General features: G+C 54.5%; 1 protein-coding gene across 1 annotated transcript in view; it reads right to left on the minus strand.

Moving 5' to 3' along the window:
* VIPR2 (vasoactive intestinal peptide receptor 2) overlaps nt 1–17,744 on the minus strand; it is a 71,965-nt gene that overhangs the window by 31,775 nt on the left and 22,446 nt on the right. Inside the window, exon 4 of the mRNA XM_070369011.1 lies at nt 15,915–16,012. Within this exon, the coding sequence (XP_070225112.1) occupies nt 15,915–16,012 (98 nt within the window). The remainder of the gene's footprint in view (nt 1–15,914; nt 16,013–17,744) is intronic.

Consider the following 17,744-nt stretch of genomic DNA (forward strand, 5'->3'; position numbering starts at 1 on the left):
AATGTCATGGGTAATTTGATAGGGATTGCATTAAATCTGTATATTGCTTTGTGCAGTATGGTCACTTTAATGATAATTTTCCAATCCAAGAGCATGTGGTTTCTTTCCATCTTTAAAATAATGTTCAGCTTCCTTTGTTAGTGTTTCACAGTTTTCAGCGTGTGAGTCTTTCACCTTCTGGGTCGGTCTTTGTTGCTGTTCAGTCTCTAAGTCATGAATGACTCTTTGCGGCCCCATGGGCTGCAGCACGCCAGGCTTCCCTGTCCTTCACCATCTCCTGGAGTTTGCTCAAAGTCATGTCCATTAAGTCAGCGATGCCATCCAACCATCTCATCCTCTGTCATCCCCTTCTCCTCTTGTCTTCAATCTTGCCCAGCACCAGGGTCTCTTCCAATGAGTCAGCTCTTTGTATCAGGTGGCCAAAGTATTGGAGCTTCAGCTTTAGAACCAATCCTTCCAGTGAATATTCAGAGTTGATTTCCTTTAGTATTGATGGTTTTAACTCCTTGGTGTCCAAGGGACTCTCATGAGTCTTCTCCAACACCACAGTTTGAAAGCATCAATTCTTTGGCACTCTGCCTTCTTTATAGTCAACTCTCACATCCATACATGACTACTGGAAAAACCATAGCTTTGACCGTATGGGCCTTTAATACACTGTGTAGGTTTGCCATAGCTTTTCTTCCAAGGAGCAAGTGTCTTTTCATTTCATGGCTGCAGTCAATTTCTGCAGTGATTTTGAAGGCCAGGAAAAGAAAATCTGTCACTGTGTCCATTGTTTTCCCATCTGTTTGCCAGGAAGTGATGGAACCAGAGACCGGGATCTTAGGTTTTGAATGCTGAGTTTTAAGCCAGCTTCTTCACTCCCCTCTTTCACCCTCATCAGGAGGCTCCTTAGTTCTTCTTCACTTTCTGCCATTAGAGTGGTGTCATCCGCATACCTGAGCTGTTGACATTTCTCCTGGCAATCTTGATTCCAGCTTGTGATTTATCCAGCACAGCATTTTGCATGATGTACTCTGCCTAGAAGTTAAATAAGCAGAGTGACAACACACAACCTTGACATACTCCTTTCCCAATGTGGAACCAGGCTGTTGTTCCCTGTCTGGTTCTAACTGTTGCTTCTTGTCCTGCATACAGGTTTCTCAGGAGGCTGTAAGGTGGTCTGGTATTCCTATCTCTTTAAGAATACTCCACAGTTTGCTGTGATCCTCAGAGTCAAAGGCTTTAGTGTAGTCAATGAAGCAGAAGTAGATTTTTTAGAAGAATTCCCTTGCAGTTTTTATGATCCAGCATATGTTTGCAATTTGATCTTTTGTTCCTCTGTCTTTTCTAAATCCAGTTAGTACATCCGGAAGCTCTCAGTTTACATACTGCTGGTTAGTCTTATTCCTCAATATTCTTTTTTGATGTAATTTTAAAGAGGTCATTTAAAAAATTTCTCTTTCTGATATCAATATTTCATCGTTAGCATAAAGGAATGCAATAGATCTGTATACTTTGCTTTTCATTATTTTAGTTCTATTTTTTCCCCCTCAGAGCAGGTCCTTTTTGGAATATCTTGTCTTTGGTTATTTTCAATTTCTTCTTAAAAAAAAAAACATTTTAAAATGAACTTATTTGTATTCTGTGCTTGATGAATCCACTGTCTCCAATGCTGGGGATATGACTTCACTGTGTGTGACCTGCTGACTGGTTCACAGTGCTTTCTTCTTTGCGTGCGTGCTAAGCCACCTAGTCGTGTCCGACTCTGTGCAGCCCTATGGACTGTAGCTGCCAAACTCCTCTGTCCATGGGATTTCCCAGGTGAGAATACGGGGGTGAGTTGTCATGCTTTCTTCCAGGGGATCTTGCCAACCCAGGGGTCGAACCCGTGTCTCTTGTCTCCTGCATTGGCAGGTGGGCTCTTCACCACTGGTGCCGCCTGGGAAGCTGCTTTGTGCAGTTTGTACATTTAGGCATGAGCTCATCTTTGGGGTTGGTTTACGGGAATGTGGGAGGCCTGGGCAAGGATTTCCTTCCGGGAGAACCTGTGTTTGCATCTGCCAGGCCCCTCAGTGCTGCTGGTCAGGAGGGCTCTGCCTGCATGTCTCAGCTCAGAGTCTCCTTAGTGAGCAGCATAACAAGAAACCACCCTGCAGGAAGGCACAGCTGGGGTGACAGATCCCGGGGAAGACGGGCATCCAGGAAGGAGGACAGCCCAACAGCGAAGCTGGCAAAGGAATCCTATGGGGAGCCCGAGTCCACTAGGATCAACCAAGTCCAGTGGAAATAATAAGATAACTTTTTTTGTTTACAAAATTGGTGATAACTAAAAGAATATGAAAGTGCTGGTGAGGGTGTTCGCTAAATCACATCCATTTCCAGTGAAAATGCACATCAGCACATTTCAGGGAAAGCTGTTTGACAACATAATTAAAAACATCCTCTTCATACTTCACATCCTTTAACCAAGAATTTGAGATTGGCACCCAGATTTGTTTCGTTAAAGTAGTAAGATATTAGAAACAACCTAAGCTATGAACTAAACTCAGCATATTTATAAAACAGAATATCACACTCCCTTAACAATCTTGTTTTTGAAGGATGTTGACTGACTTCAGAAAATGTTCATGATATATGATACTTTGTAAAACAGAAGAAGCCGGGTGTACATTACGTACAATGGCAACTTTGAAGTAAACACATGAGCGCCGGGAAGGCATGGGGGTGGGGACTGCCCACGCCTTCCTCCTGGAGGGCCCCTCCCTGTTCACGCTGCCGCACCGTGCAGTAAGAGGAGTAGAAACAGGAACGGTTGCACGCTAACCACACGCACAGCAGAGGCTGCTCGGAGGTCGGTAATGGGCCGCCAGTCTTCAGTTCCCAGCAAAACTACTGGCAAGCTCCCAAGGGAGAAAATACCTATTTTCTGTCATCTGTAACACCTATAAAGAAAGACAGTGAAGTCGCTCAGTCGTGTCTGACTCTTTGCGACCCCATAGACTGTAGCCTACTAGGCTCCTCCATCCATGGGATTTTCCAGGCAAGAGTACTGGAGTGGGGGTGCCATTTCCTTCTCCAGAGGATCTTCCTGACCCACGGATCGAACCCAGGTCTCCCGCATTGTAGGCAGACGCTCTACCATCTGAGCCACCTTTTAACACCTATAATCTGCACCGCAAACCTCATGAAACAGAGCTGAGCACAAATACTTGGGGGAAATGCAACGAGTCCAGTGCTCACCCCCCTTCTAATACCTCTGAAATTAGAAGGCCTTGCTCCCCTTCAGGGTGAGGGACCCATCTAAACGCTCCTTTGTAGTAATTTCTTGATACAGAAAAGATTCATTCTACATGACTGGCTGAATTTAATATTCATCTGTGACACAGTCAGGATAATAGGATGACACCCTTTCCAAACTCATTCTTATGAACTGTGAATTTATAGAAGTCTTACAACTAGACATCTAGTCTAGTGATGTATGAGAAGGATGTTTTTAATTATATTGTCAGTTAGGACTTGTTTTCCTGAAGCCAATGAAAGGTGATAAAAGAACATGTAGGATACTCTGCAGTTCTTAACTCTTTTCTTTGTAACCCTTTGGGCATCCACTAAGCTTGTGGTCCGTGAAAAGTCAGCTCAGAGAATACACTACTTAGCTGATGTTTGATTGCATGGGGTTTGGAGTCAGACAGGCCACGTCTGGCTACACTGTTGATGAGCCTGGTAGTCTCTGCCAGCTTCTGTCTGCACACACGGCCTTTGCAGACCCTTTCAAGTGTTCAGAATTGTGTATCACCCTAACCTGCGCACTGCACACGTTTGGACCCTTGTGGTGTCATGGGCAAAAAGCCACGGAGGGCATCTGCTGCGGGTTTTGCTGTTTTCCCTGCAGTCCCAGTAAGCTTTTCACTGTCGCCTAGCAGAAAGCCTTTACGTGTGACCTGCAACGGTGTTTATGCAATTTTATGCACAAGTTTATGCAGTTGAGTTTCAGACTCGACATCACATCCCCTAATCTTGACCAGGGCATCTTAGGGAGGAAGGTGACCTCTGGGGCTTTCTCTGAGGCTTCTCCAAGGGGTGTTGGAGTGAATATTGGGGTGAACAGAGAAAACTCATTAAAAACAGCAGATGAGCCTTGCACACAAGAGCCGTGGCCTGAGCCGTCCTGTGAAGTGACCGCTCTGCTCCCCTCCATGGGCAGACGTTGCTCACCGTCTCAGGGCATCTCTCGGAGGACCGGTGAGGGGGTCAGGCTGGCCCGGCTGTGGTTCTGCTGCTGACCGTGTCCAGCACGGGGCCCCTTGGGCCCGAGGGAGGCGGGACTGCTGTCCGTCAGCATGTGGGTCAGAGGCCACTTTACCCTGAACTGTTAAAACCCTGTCATCCCGAAACAAGGGCGCAAACCTAAAAACCCAGTCAGGCAGCTAATTCAGCCACAGCCCTCGGTCAAGCGGCTGCTCCGCTTTGTTTTCCCTCTGCTGAATGGATGGAGTGCACGTGCTTCTGAAACAAGGGAAGGCCTGAGTTCTGGCTGCCAGTACCGCCCTGAAACAAAGTGACCTCGCCTGGCACAGAGTGGGCGCCAGGGGCCAGGGACCCCCGCATCTCCACCAGTGATGTGACTCAGCCCAGGGAGCCCGGGAGGGCAGGCGGGTCCCTGCTGGGTCAGAGCCAGGGCCCCTCCCGAGTCAGGGTCCCGGTCCCTCCGCTGGAGCATCTCCCAGTGTGCAGACAGTAGGAAGGGAGGCCTCAATGCATCCCATTCGTATTCAATGCTGTATTGTTCTTTTCCCAGAGAGCCCTCAGATTCGCGAAGCTTGAGGCCTACAGGATGATTCCTGGGAGTGGAGAGGGGGGAGAACTTTGCTGCGGGCACCTGATCTTGAGGGGCTGAAGCTGCAAAGATGACTATCAGGGAACAGAAAGGTCAGTCCCAGTGCGGCCGAGGTGCCCCCCAGCGGGACACCCGAGGGCAGGTGGGGGCCACGTTTCCAGGGCCTCAGCATGAGCAGTACACATGTCTGCACGACTCGACCAGGGGAGATGCTCCAGTGTCACATGAAACAGGCACGAGTGTGAGACTTCGATTTACTTGGGAAAACGCTCTACAGCGTGTCACCGTCATCGCGTGATCAGGCGGTGGGGGGAACACGCCAGGGAGCTTGCCCTTCTCGAAGCTTCGGGGTCTTGGCGGGGCGGGCTGCAGTGGGCAGTGGGGATGAGACCCTGCACGCTGGGCTGTCGAGGCCCTGCTGGGAGGAGATACCGCCCCTTCCCCCACCGTCACCCGGGGCGGCCTCCCGCCCCCCAAGTGCATGGGGCCAGGTGGCGAGTGAGTCCCCCGCAGACCCCGCTGTCCATGCGCACCCGCCGCCTGGAGCTGCCGGCAGAGCCCTCCCCAAGGCGCCCCGTGGCCTGGCCTGTGTGTGCAGACGCAGAGCCCTAACTATGCGACGCAGCCTCTGCTCGACCCGCCAGGCCTGCTGTGCATCTGCTGTCCCCGGGACTATTAATAGCTCTCGTTCTCTCCTGAGAGCCCAGGTTTGGCCAATATTTTATACAGCCACCCTATTTATAACCCAGTCGTGGGTTATGCAATCAATTCCGAAGGTGACAACCAACACTTAAAAGAAGGCAGCACGGAAAATGTGGCTTTGTGGAGTGTTTGTGTTGGCTCACAGTGTGAAACGCATTTCTAACTGTGGATGTCAATCAGCAGTCGAAAGCCCCTTGGCTGGACCAGAGACTTGATTCGGGAAACTTCTGATTACAGCCTGGCCCAGCCCATTGCCTCACCCCGCAGCTGAGGCACAAACACCCTGACGTGTTCTCTTTTGAACCTGCGGAAGCCCCGTGCTTCAGTACCTTTGTAACACAAAAGCTAATTCATTTCCGCAGACCTTTTGGTAATGATTAACCTGTGTACCTGGGGCCCTGGGAATGCAAAGGAAACCACCGCTGATACTCAGTGTCTGTCTGGGACAGGAGCCACTTGATTAGAAGGCACAACCCCTGTCTCTGGGGAACGTAGGACATACAACGTCCTGTTGGATGAACAAGACTAACACAAACCCTGAAAAATGGATGAGTAGGCGCTGACCTGCGCTTCTAGCTGCAAACTCAGACCGAGCGGCCAAGGCACAGCAGGGGCCAGAGGGGCAGGGACCCCTCGTGGCTGGCAGGCGGCAAGGGTGGGTGGGGGGCTCGAGGTGGGGGGCGTGGGGTGCTAGGGACACCGGGATGTTTCTGGATGGGGGCCGGGGCCGTCCAGGCTCCATGCAGAGGCATCAGTAGTGCACGACACTCACTCCGCTTGGCAGCTGCTCCGAACACGCCGGTCCTGCTGGGTCTCCCAGCTCCTCTGAGAAGGCACCGCAGGGACCCACGCACGCTGTCCTGTGGGGCGGCAGGTGGAGGGCGCAGTGGGCAGTGTGTGCTGCCCACGGCAGGACACAGAGTGGGCTGGCCAGCCCGGGCCTTTCCTCGTGGTGGCTTTGGCGCAGGGCAGGATTTTGGAGCCTGTGGACCAGCAGCAGGGCCAGGAGGTAGCCTCTGTCTCCCGTGCAAGGAGGTTCCTATTCTCACGTCAGAGATGGAAGCTGGGGGCTTCTTCATTTTAGAGGCCTCCAGAAACACAGCCCCGCCCGTCTTCAGGGCCTGTGGTCCAGGCTCAGTTCCAGCTCAGGATTCGCTGTGAGGCTCACTGTCACGCTGGTAACAATCTTACCGTTGAGTTTTTCTTCCTGAAGGTTGTTGGCAAATATCTTTTAAGATCCACCCATTCTGATTAGAAGATTCTAACTATAACCTAATCATGATGGTGCTTTGCAATTTACAGAATGTAGCACAGAAGTTAATTCATTCTCTTCTTCCAACGGCCTGTGAAGGAGCAGACGTGTTCTCGCCACCCTTCTCTTACTCAGGTGGGACCTGAGTCCGGGGAACAGTCGTAAAACGCGGGGCCACCGAGGTGCAGGGTTGAGACTCCACTCAGACCCTAGTGTCTTCTCCCTCCAGAGGCTCCTCCCTGAGGGCAAGTTACCCAACTGTTTCAGCTTTTTCCTTTAAGAGGAATCGGTCAGTTCTGCAGATAAGGACGTGGATGTCACCACTCTATCCAAACAAAGAGCAGAACTCTGAACACACAGGAAGTCAACGGCTCTCCTTTGGTCCACAAGAGAAGGGAGGACACAGGACAAACAGCTGTCCCAAGACTGGGGGGGACCAGGCAGCGGCAGGAGCTGGGGGCTCCCCGAACAGAACCGCGAGGCTGCCTGTTAAGCTGCAGGAATCAGACACTGGCGCGGCGGAAAGGACAGAGAAGGACGTCAGCGAGCAGGACAGAGCAGAGTCCAGTCCGCGTGATGGTCACTGGTCTTTGACAAAAACTAAAGGCAGCACCCTGGGGCAAAAGCAGTCTTTCCAACAAACGCTGCTGGGACAACTGGACATCCACACGCAAAAGAACGAGCCTAGGCACACCCATATGCTGCTGCTGCTGCTGCTGCTGCTAAGTCGCTGCAGTTGTGTCCGACTCTGTGTGACCCTATAGACGGCGGCCCACCAGGCTCCCCCGTCCCTGGGATTCTCCAGGCAAGAACACTGGAGTGGGTTGCCATTTCCTTCTCCAGGCATACCCTTATATTTTCACAAAAATTAACTCAAAATGGGCTATAGCCGTAAAGAAAGTAGGAAGGCGCACAGTCCTATCTAACTCTTTGTGACCCCATGGGCCATAGCCTGCCAGGATCCTCTGTCCGTGGGATTCTCCAGGAAAGAATACTGGCGAGGGTTGCCATTTCCTCCAGGGGATCTTCCTGACCCAGGGATCAAACCCAGGTCTCCTGCATTGCAGACAGATTCTTTAGCATCTGAGCTGTCAGGGAAGCTCCTATAGATGTAAAGGTAAACTGCAAAACCATAACTCCTAGAAAATAACATAGGAGAAAAGCCAGATTCCCTTGGGTTGTGATGCTTTTTAAAATACAATGCCTGTATGTATACCTATGGCTGATTCATGTTGAGGTTTGACAGAAAACAACAAAATTCTGTAAAGCAATTATCCTTCAATAAAAAAATAAATTAAAAAAAATACAGTGCCGAAGGCACCCTTTATGAAACAAATCATTGATAAGCTGGACTTCAATAAAATTAAAAAATTTTACCCTGTGAAAGAATTTCAGAGAATGAGAAGACGGGCCACAGACAGGGAGAAAATATTTGCAAAAGACATCTGATAAGGATTGTTATTCAAGACACATAAAGAACTCTTAATACTCAACAATGAGAAAACAAACAACCCAACTAAAAATGGGCTGAAGACCTTAAAAGCTGCCTCTTGAAAGAACGGATCCAGGTGGCAAACAGGCCAATGAGAAGATGCTCCCAGAAAGCACAGGTCAGGGCGTCCAGGTGGACAGAGGCCCCAGGAGCCTGCAGACTCGGTGGTGAGCAAGAGTGTGCGGACTCTGCACTCACCGGGGACCCCGGTGGTGAGCATCCCTTCGCTGTGAAGCGGTGATTAAAGGCAGAGCTCTCCCTCATGGGCTTGTTGGGGGATTTAATGAGCCAATCCATGTGAGAGCTGTAAACACTCTCAGTAAAAGCCTGAGACGTGATTTATGGCGCTTGGTTTGATTTTATAATAAAGACCGTTTTTATTAGGAAAGAGATCCTCGAGGTTGTTAATCCAGCGCCCCTAGTCCTCCTGGGTCAGGCTCCGTTTGCGCTCACTCTGCTTCATGGAGCACCTGGAAACACCCACCGCCTCCCCACGGGCAGCGTGGTCCCGCCTCCCGCACGATCACCAGCATCGTGTAGGAAGGACTGGCCGGCGCGATCCTGCTGACCGCAGCTCCTCCTCCCGTCTGGGGGGCTCAGAGGCGCCGCGCACCCAAAGGGGAGACACAGGTCCCCGGCTTTGTGCTGGGCCCCTCTGGTCTCTGCTGCAGCCTTCGGGGCCTCTGAGTGGACCTGAGCCCAGCTGGGCGTCCTGACAGCACTGTCCCGGGAGGAAATGACCAGGCCCCTGTCCCGGCAAGTCAGGGTCACCTGGGGACATCACGTTGCCCCCGAGGTCACTGTCCTCCTGAGGATGAGCAGAGGCTTCAAGAAGGAGACGGGGGTCCAGACAGTCCCCACGACTAATGCCCCCTCAGCACAGGCAGACTCCCCATGGAGACTGCAACCCTGAGCGGCCGGCAGCCTGGCCATGGGTCGGGGGGCAACCCTCCGGAGGCGGGGGCCCTGGGGTCCTGGGATCCTGGGGTCCTGGGGGCCCCATGGCACTCCAGAGACAAGGGTCCTGGTGTCCCGTGACCTTCCGAGGTGGGGGTCCTGGGGTCCTGGGGTCCCTGTCTGCACAGCTGTCAAGACTGTGGCCCAGCTCCCTGTCTTCAGTCACCGCAGGGACCGCTCCTTTGTTGGTATGGACTGGTTACAGGAGAATGCATTTTCTTTTAAAACCCAAATGTGACATTTCTGAGGTTAAAAAAAAAAGTGGTAGATATTTTTGAATGTTTTCTCCCACTGACACCTATTTTGAGCACAGGGTTTATGCTAAAGAAAAGGCAACAGAAAGAGAGGTCGGGAACCTGTGCTTTGCCACCAAGCACCCTCACGCTCAGTGGGGAATCCGGACCTGACCCTAGAGACACCAGGCAAAGCCCACAGGGAGCCGGGTTGAGGGGCAAGGCCTCCAGCACGACGAGGGAAGGACAGAGAACGGCTGGGGCGGGAGAGGCTGGGTCACTCCACCAGAGCCGCCCTGGCTCCTCGGAGGGACGCGCCCTGGGCAGGGGACACAGACAGCAGTCAGGGAGCAGCTTCGCAAAGACGTGCGGTGCTGGGCTTACAGCAGGGCTGCTCACTCCTGAGGCAGCGCGTGTGTGTGGCCAGGGGTCTGCTGCTTGCCCCCCAGGCCTCAGAGGCTGCAGGACAACCAGCCAGCCGGGTTCCCCGAACCACTCCTGCAAGAAAGTCGCCTCCAAACAGGCCTCAGGAAATGCTCAACAGCAGGAAATTTGACGGTTGAGTCTCCACTTGTCCTGACAGAGTCCGGGTGGAGGCAAATGTCACTGAGAGATGATTTGTCAAACAGCAGAAATTTGTTCTGAGGGGTCTTAAAACTATTTGAATATAGAAATAACGTATTTGCTGACTTCTGAAGAGGTAGAAAATATAACCAAACCACTAAAGGGAACACGCAGCTTCACTGTTTCTGGTCCTTCATCCACGTTTCCGGGCGTGCAGTCTCTTGCTGCCCTTGTCCAGCTCCTGAAATGCCCACGTCCCACCCCAGTGGCGGGTGGTACCACCCTAACAGTGAGGAGGGGAGCTTCTCCGAAAGCCTGTCCTCTCTTCCTAGGTCTGTAACAGATCGCCAGTAAAACAAACATTGTTAATTTCCATATTTTCTTCAATTATCTCTTTGGACTACAGACTTTCAGTCCTGAAATCTGTATGTCATGTGGAGAAACAGACAGGATTATCCAGCGAATATCCTGGTTGCCCCCATCCTACCCTGGAGCAGCGCCTCCCTTCCTGAGGGTCTGGTGGGTACGGCTGGGGCTGATAGGCACCCAGCCCTGCTGGCAGGGCTCCCCATCCTGAACCCACCCCCCGCCTGCCTCACCTCCCAGACGCAGTGCCGCCCCGTCATCTGATGAGCAGTCCATGCACTGAGTGTGCCCTCCCGTGCCCTGAAAAAAACCCTGGGAAGCTTCCTCCCTCCACTTGATGCAAAGTGAAGCACAGACACCACCCTTGGTGCTTGTTTGGAGGCAGAACGGGATTGGCCACCGTAACAGAGCTGACTGTGGGCCCCCCTGCACCTTTAGGGCTCCAATCCTGGCCTCCGCCCCCTGCAGGCCATCCCTGCTGAGCCCCTCACCCCACCCCACGCGGGGACATCGTGGTCCTGCAGGGCCTAGGAGTGAGAGATGGAAGGCATCTGACGCGGAAGGACCGCGTGCTGGGGACGGGGACCCTGGGGGAGGCAGCACTAGCGGTCAGAGTGAGAGTTGCTGCGTGGTCTGAAAGCTGAGAGGAGGCCGCAGAAATATTTTTAGGAATATGGCATAACATGGAAGAAATGTGTCTGCTTGAAGCATGGGAAGGTTGAAATGCCAAACAGCTCTCTTGGCTAAATTTAGCAGAAGTGCTCTTTATTTAAGACCTATGTTAGCAAATATATAATGTGGGAGATGTATGGAGTGCCTGCCGTGGCGTGTCCACTCAGCACAGGACGCCAGCCTGTCTCTGGGACTGCTGTCCTTGGGAGGGGCCGTGGGCCAGGCACACGCAGTGACTGAGTCACACCTGGTGGCCGAGCGGGGTACAGCCCTGGGGCCCTTCACCTGGGCGGCTCTCGATAACAGGGGAAAGGAGACCTCCTGGGCCGACAGAGACTCATCACGGCCTCCGACTACAAGCTGCTGGATGTTTTGCCAGCTCTCGGGTGGGACACTGGGCAGGAGGTGGGAACCAGAGGCAGGGAGGCTGGCCAGGACACTCTGACCAGGAGCCTCCAGATGGCCTTCAGCGGAGGAGGGAAGTCAGGAGGACAGGGTCTGCCTGACGTGCTGTGGGGGCGCCCCTGGGCCACAAGAGCCTCTGGGTCTGGGGCAGGACTGGTCGGGGGCTTGGTGGGGGGGCAGGTAGGCAGGCAGATGACATGGGGTGGAGTGCCCAGTCCTGGCTGGTCCCTCCTGAGGCTGAGGCTATAGTGCAGGATAAGCTCCTTGGCTCCAGAGACCTTCAGCTCTCAGGGAAACCCTGGGCTCCCATGATAAGGGTGGGACTTCCTTAAACCTTCTTAGTGGTATTAAGCCCTTTATCCAAGGGTTAAAAGAGAAGAAGTTTAAGATGAAGATACGCAGGCCAGGCTGGAGGTGACTTTTGCTGGGAGAGGAACACAGACAGGGGAGACCTCGTCTGTGGAAGCTGGGGCACAGTGAGAGGGTGTCCCATGATGAGCAGGGCTGGGTCAGGGTTTTGAGGCACCAGGAATGCAGGCTTAGACCACTGAGCGCCCCCCAGCCCCTCGCAGCCTCACAGTCACGGCTCCGGCTGTCATCCAAGGGCTTCTCTGGGGTCTTCAAGCCCGTGTCTCCTTCTCAGGGCTCCCGCTCCCTGTTACTTTACCTCCTGATTCCCTCACCATATGTGGCTTATGTGGAGACTGTTTTTCCCCTTGAATTTAATTAACTTTGAAACCAACAAAGGTTGCACGCGTGGCACCCAGGGTGGAGTTTGGCTCCGTGACAGCAGGAAATCCAATTACAACTGTAGAACTGGGGAGAAAGATGGGCTGATGAGACGCAGAGTGATGTATTAGCAGGAGCCCATGGAAGGCCGGTGGGCTGAGGCTCTCGCTCCCCACCAGGAGGGCCTGTCCTGGCCTCGCTCGGGCAGCCCCATGCCTTGAGGCTCTCATCCTCACGGACTCACTAAACAACCAGGCATCCAAAGCATGCGAGCGTGGGAGCTGCAACCAGGGAGAGAGTTACTCATCCTGGCTTTGTGCCATTATTTCCTTCACTTTCTCATATTAAAGTATTTTGAGTTTCTAATCCATTAGTAGGGAATATGCACTCATGATACTTGCAGAGTCTCTGAAATGTTTGAGAACAAAAATAGCTTTGCACACTGGATAGAAAGGCAGTGGGAAGTCACACGCGCCCCATCCTCGAGGGGTCTGAGCCGACGCGGTTCCCACAGGGTGTCCTCTACAGCCGTGTCAGTGCTTCGTTGCCTGAGGACAGAGGGGAATGCCGGGGTTCCTGGAACATTCACGTGTGACGTGAGCACAGGCTGTGCTTCCCCCCATGGGGTCCCGAGGCCTGAGAGGTCCACATGCTGGGCTGGCTGCGGCGGCGGGCAGGAGCTGTGGGCAATGGTAGGTGGGTGTTGGAGCCCCACCCGCCCTCCACGCTCAGGAGGCCGGGCGCTCCCCGGCTGCACCCCTGGCCTGTCTGGGAGCACGTGTGAGGTGACAGGGGCCGGGCCACTGTGGGGCTGTCCTCGCTCCTGGTCAGAACAGGGCTGGGACACTCGTCTCTACAGGGATGGTCCTCAAACTGGGGTCAATGCTACGCAGTTTAAGGCTCCCTCGTAGAACACCGACAGGACGGCTCCCAGTTTGGACACGTTACATCATAGAACAGCAGTCTGGGGCGAGTCCGGAACCTGAGATGGCTCACAGGCCCGTAAAGAGTCGGTTGGCCTGAGTTCCCTCGGTGGTCTCTGACCCGCCTGGGGGCCCGGCCTCCAGCGAGCCCACGGGCCATGGCACCCAGCCTGTCCTGGGTGGCGGGGCTGACAGTGGAGGCGGTGAACGCCGCCCAAGCCGCAGGCTCAGCACCGGGGCCCCACCTTTGTGCTGCAGCCACGGGGGCCATGGGGGCCTTCCGGCCACCCCTTCTCTGTGGGGTCCCTGCAGAGCGCCCCAGGGCGCAGGTCCAGGTGGGTCTGTGGATGGGTCAGCAGCCCTGGCTTGGCTGCCCAGGTGGGTCCCAGTGCATCTGGGCAGCTGCCCTTGTGTGGGGAGCGGGGGCTCGGGAACTGCCCCCGAGGAAGGGTCAGACGGACTGACTCTCGTCAGAATGGCAGGGTCCCTGGCTATGCCACATTGTTCCTCCAAACCACAGTTTCTCCATCTATAAAGTAGGCTGTCACCTGGTAAATGAGGTGCGGGTGGGCAAGCGGCTGACGAGCACACACCTGCAGTGGTTGGAGGAGTAGGCTCGGGGCCTCCCCAAGGCGGATGTGAGGGGCTGTGAGCCCCCACGCCCGGCGCACGCAGGAGAACCTCACACCTGTCAGCAAGGCGCACACAGCACGGACGCCCAGCCGCACCCCGGTCACCCTCCCTGACTGCCAGTCACGCCTCACCAGGCTGATCTTCCAGTTAGAGGGGTACACGCAAAAAAAGGTGCTTCTTCTCCAGGGTTTCCTGATCCTACAGGAGAGGAACTGGCTTTAAATTACAGACCTTGGTGAAGAGAGCAAAGGAAGCCCCTCGGTCATCCAGGAAAACGACGGGCAGCAATGTTCCCGCGGGTCTCACCTGGGGACTGACATGGGGGACTGGCGGGAGGGGGGCCTCAGCCCACAGACAGGCTTCTGCCAAGGTTCTCTGGGCTCCTGCTTGGGTGGCAGGCAGCCCCCAGGCTCTTTAAATGAGCCCCACACCCAATGTGTGGACTGTGTGGATCACAACAGACTGTCGAAAATTCTGAAGGAGGTGGGAATACCAGAGCACCTGACCTGCCTCCTGAGAAATCTGTATGCAGGTCAGGAGGCAACAGTTAGAACTGGACATGTAACGACAGATTGGTTCCAAATAGGAAAAGGAGTACGTCAAGGCTGTATATTGTCACCCTGCTTATTTAACTTATATGCAGAGTACATCATGAGAAACGCTGGGCTGGAGGAAGCATAGGCTGGAATCAAGATTGCCAGGAGAAATATCAATAACCTCAGATATGCAGACGACACCACCCTTATGGCAGAAAGTGAAGAAGAACTAAAGAGCCTCTTGATGAATGTGAAGGAGGAGAGTGAAAAAGGTGGCTTAAAACTCAATATTCAAAAAACTAAGATCATGGCATCTGGTCCAATCACTTCATGGCAAACAGATGGGGAAACAATGAAAACAGTGACAGACTTTATTTTCTTGGGCTCCAAAATCACTGTAGATGGTGACTGCAGCCATGAAATTAAAAGATGCTTGCTCCTTGGAGGAAAAGCTATGACCAACCTGGATAGCATATTAAAAAGCAGAGACATTACCTACAAAGGTCCATCTAGTCAAGGCTATGCTTTTTCCAGTAGTCATGTATGGATGTGAGAGTTGGACTATAAAGAAAGCTGAGGGCCAAAGAATTGATGCTTTTGAACTGTGGTGTTGGAGAAGACCCTTGAGAGTCCCTTGGACTGCAAGGGGATCCAACCAGTCCGTCCTAAAGGAGATCAGTCCTGGGTGTTCACTGGAAGGACTGGTGCTGAAGCTGAAACTCCAACTTTGGCCACCTGATGCGAAGAACTGACTTACTTGAAAAGACCCTGATGCTGGGAAAGATTGAAGGTGGGAGGAGAAGGGATGAGGATGAGATGGTTGGATGGCATCACTGACTTGATAGACACGAGTCTGAGTAAACTCAGGGAGTTGGTGATGGACAGGGAGGCCTGGTGTGCTGCAGTCCAAGGGGTCGCAGAAAGTTGGACACGACTGAGTGACGGAACTGAATACCCGAAGCTGGCAGGGAGCACACGTCTGAAGCAGGCCCAACCTGGGGCTCCTAAGGCTCATCCCTGTCCACACAAGGTCATGGCCTTAGTAGCAGGGCCCAAGGGGAGAGGGTGGGCTGGTTTTTGGTAGTAAACAAAACAACCCCCGTCACGGGCCATGGCTTGGTGAGCGTGCCGGCACCGGGGAGTTTACAGAAGGCCCGGGGCAGGCTTCAGCAGAGCCGCGGTCGTTCCTGGAGGGGGGGCTCTTCTCGCCCCTCGCCTGCCCTGGGCCAAGTCTGGACCCAGCCTGAGAGCATCACCAGCAGGCACTGAGCCGGGGCAGCCCCGGCCAGGCACACTGGCTCTATGTCTGCAAAGATGCTCCAAGCTTGGTCCCGTCCCTGCGGCTGGCTCAAGGCTAAGAAAACCGCTTCACAGCTTTTGAAGAGCCTGTATTGTGGCGACATCTCCAAGGGAACAAGAAACCCTCACAGCAGAAAGGACACGCATTACAGCTGGGCTCAGCAAGCACCGCCACTCTGGGGTCACCTTCCAGACACAGCAGGCTGGCGAGGCCTCCCTACCCCAACCTTACAGAACCGTCATGATTCCTAAGCCCATGCAGCTGAGCTGAAATACGGGCCCAGCTGGATTTGACCGGAAGTGGAAGGAGCAGCGAACAAGGTGCTTACCTTACTCTCATCCTCAGGGTCGCTGTAGCCACACGCGTCCATGAAATCCGGGAACGTCTCTGACCACCCGTCACTGGTGCAGTTCTTGCTTATGTTTCCTGGAAAGTGAACGCCACGGGTCTGATCTGCGTGTTCACGGCGTGCACCTGCGCCTCGGGGCCTCTCGCTCCCTCTGCCGGTGAGGGTCAGGGCCTGGACCAGGGCACCCGCTGCTCAGGGCCTCCTGACCCCTGGAACCCGGGCAGTGGTCCTGCATTTCAGGGGGCCTCGGTGGCTGGAGGGAGCAGGTTCTCAGACAAAGCACGGGCACATGATGGTCGTCACGTGGGATGCAGTTAACCGTGTGCTCGGATCGCCACAGAGCAGAGTGGAAGTAAACAGGGTGTATCCTGTCAAGTGAGAAGGGTCTGCAGCCAGACCCCGATCACCGTGTTCTGCTCTCCAGACCCGATCACCCTGTCCTGCGGCTGGAGTCGGGAACAGAGAAGAGCGATGGCGGAGCAGGGTGCGGGGCTCTTTGTAACTCACGCAACCCTGACGTCTCACGAGGAGGCCCTGCGACGATCCCTTGCTGTGGACAAGAAACCTGACGCTTAACGAAGGTGGCCCACCGGCCCAAAGCTCCACAGCCGAGAGCAAGTGGCCCGTTTCAGGACGGGGCAGTCAACTCCTCAAGTGCACAGCACGCTTGCGGCCCACCTGCCCTTGGGACAGTACCCTGAGTTCTGGAAGGCCAGGGGGTGGGGCGGTGAGGGGAGGGCGGAACCGCGAGGGGCGGGGCAGCAAGGGGATGGGCCGTAGTGATGCGGCGGGGCAGAGAGTGAGGGGCGGGGCAGTGGGCGAGGCAGTTGGGGAAGCAGGCGCACAGTTAGAGGGTCTCCCCACCAGGGTCTGTGAGAACCTTGCTCTCCGGCGGCGTCAATCGCTGTGGGACCTCCCCCTGCTGTGGGGTCCTCTTATCTCCAGGCCGCTCCCTACTCTGGCCGTCCTGAGTTGCGGTTCATGGCGGGGGTCTCAGTACAGTGGTGACAGGCCCCCACCATAGTCCCCCCAAAGCTGACTGCACACCCTTCATGGCTCAGAGGGCAAAGAGCCCTCCTTCTGTGCAAGAGACACAGGTTCGGTCCCTGGGTGGGGATGATCCCCCAGAGGGGGGCATGGCAGCCGGCTCCAGCATTCTTGCCTGGAGAAACCCATGGACAGAGGAGCCTGGGGGTCACTACAGTCCTTAGGCTGTAAAGGACTCAGACACGACTGAGCAACTAGCACTTTTCCCACGCTTTTCCTTGCTGCTCAGTGCATGGTTGAGCGTGACTGTCCCGTAGGGGCCATGGTCACAGCGTCTGGTCCTGAGCACTGACAGCTGGGCTCAGACCCTGCTCCGGAGGGTCCTGACTTGGGGGTGAGGCTGGAATGGTGGCGGGCTCCACAAAGAACCAGCCCCCGGGAAGAGCTCTCATCCCGGGTCACGTTCAGGCTCGAGTCAGGGGCAGGTCAGAGCCCTGCAGCCCTCTAAGGACCAGCCCCGTGGCTTCTAGAGAGAAGCGGGCAGAACGCAGGGCTGGGCCCTCTTGCTGCTGGATGCAGAGTGCAGCACCTTCCCCGAAGGGGCAGACCTCCTGAGGGCCTTTGTCCATTCATCAGAACAGATCTCAGAGTCCTTGAATCTGGCCCTCCTGCACCTGGAGGTTTGACACCACTCCTTTCAAAGACCTGCCTCAGAGCAAAACCCAGCCCAGCTCCCCACCCAGAGGCAGTCTCCTGCGGCCCGTTCCCACCCCCATCCTAGCCCTGCTTGGGGGGACCTTCTGCAGCCCCAGGGCCCACTGG

Source organism: Bos mutus, chromosome 4, assembly GCF_027580195.1.
Source record: "Bos mutus isolate GX-2022 chromosome 4, NWIPB_WYAK_1.1, whole genome shotgun sequence".
NCBI lineage: Eukaryota > Metazoa > Chordata > Mammalia > Artiodactyla > Bovidae > Bos > Bos mutus.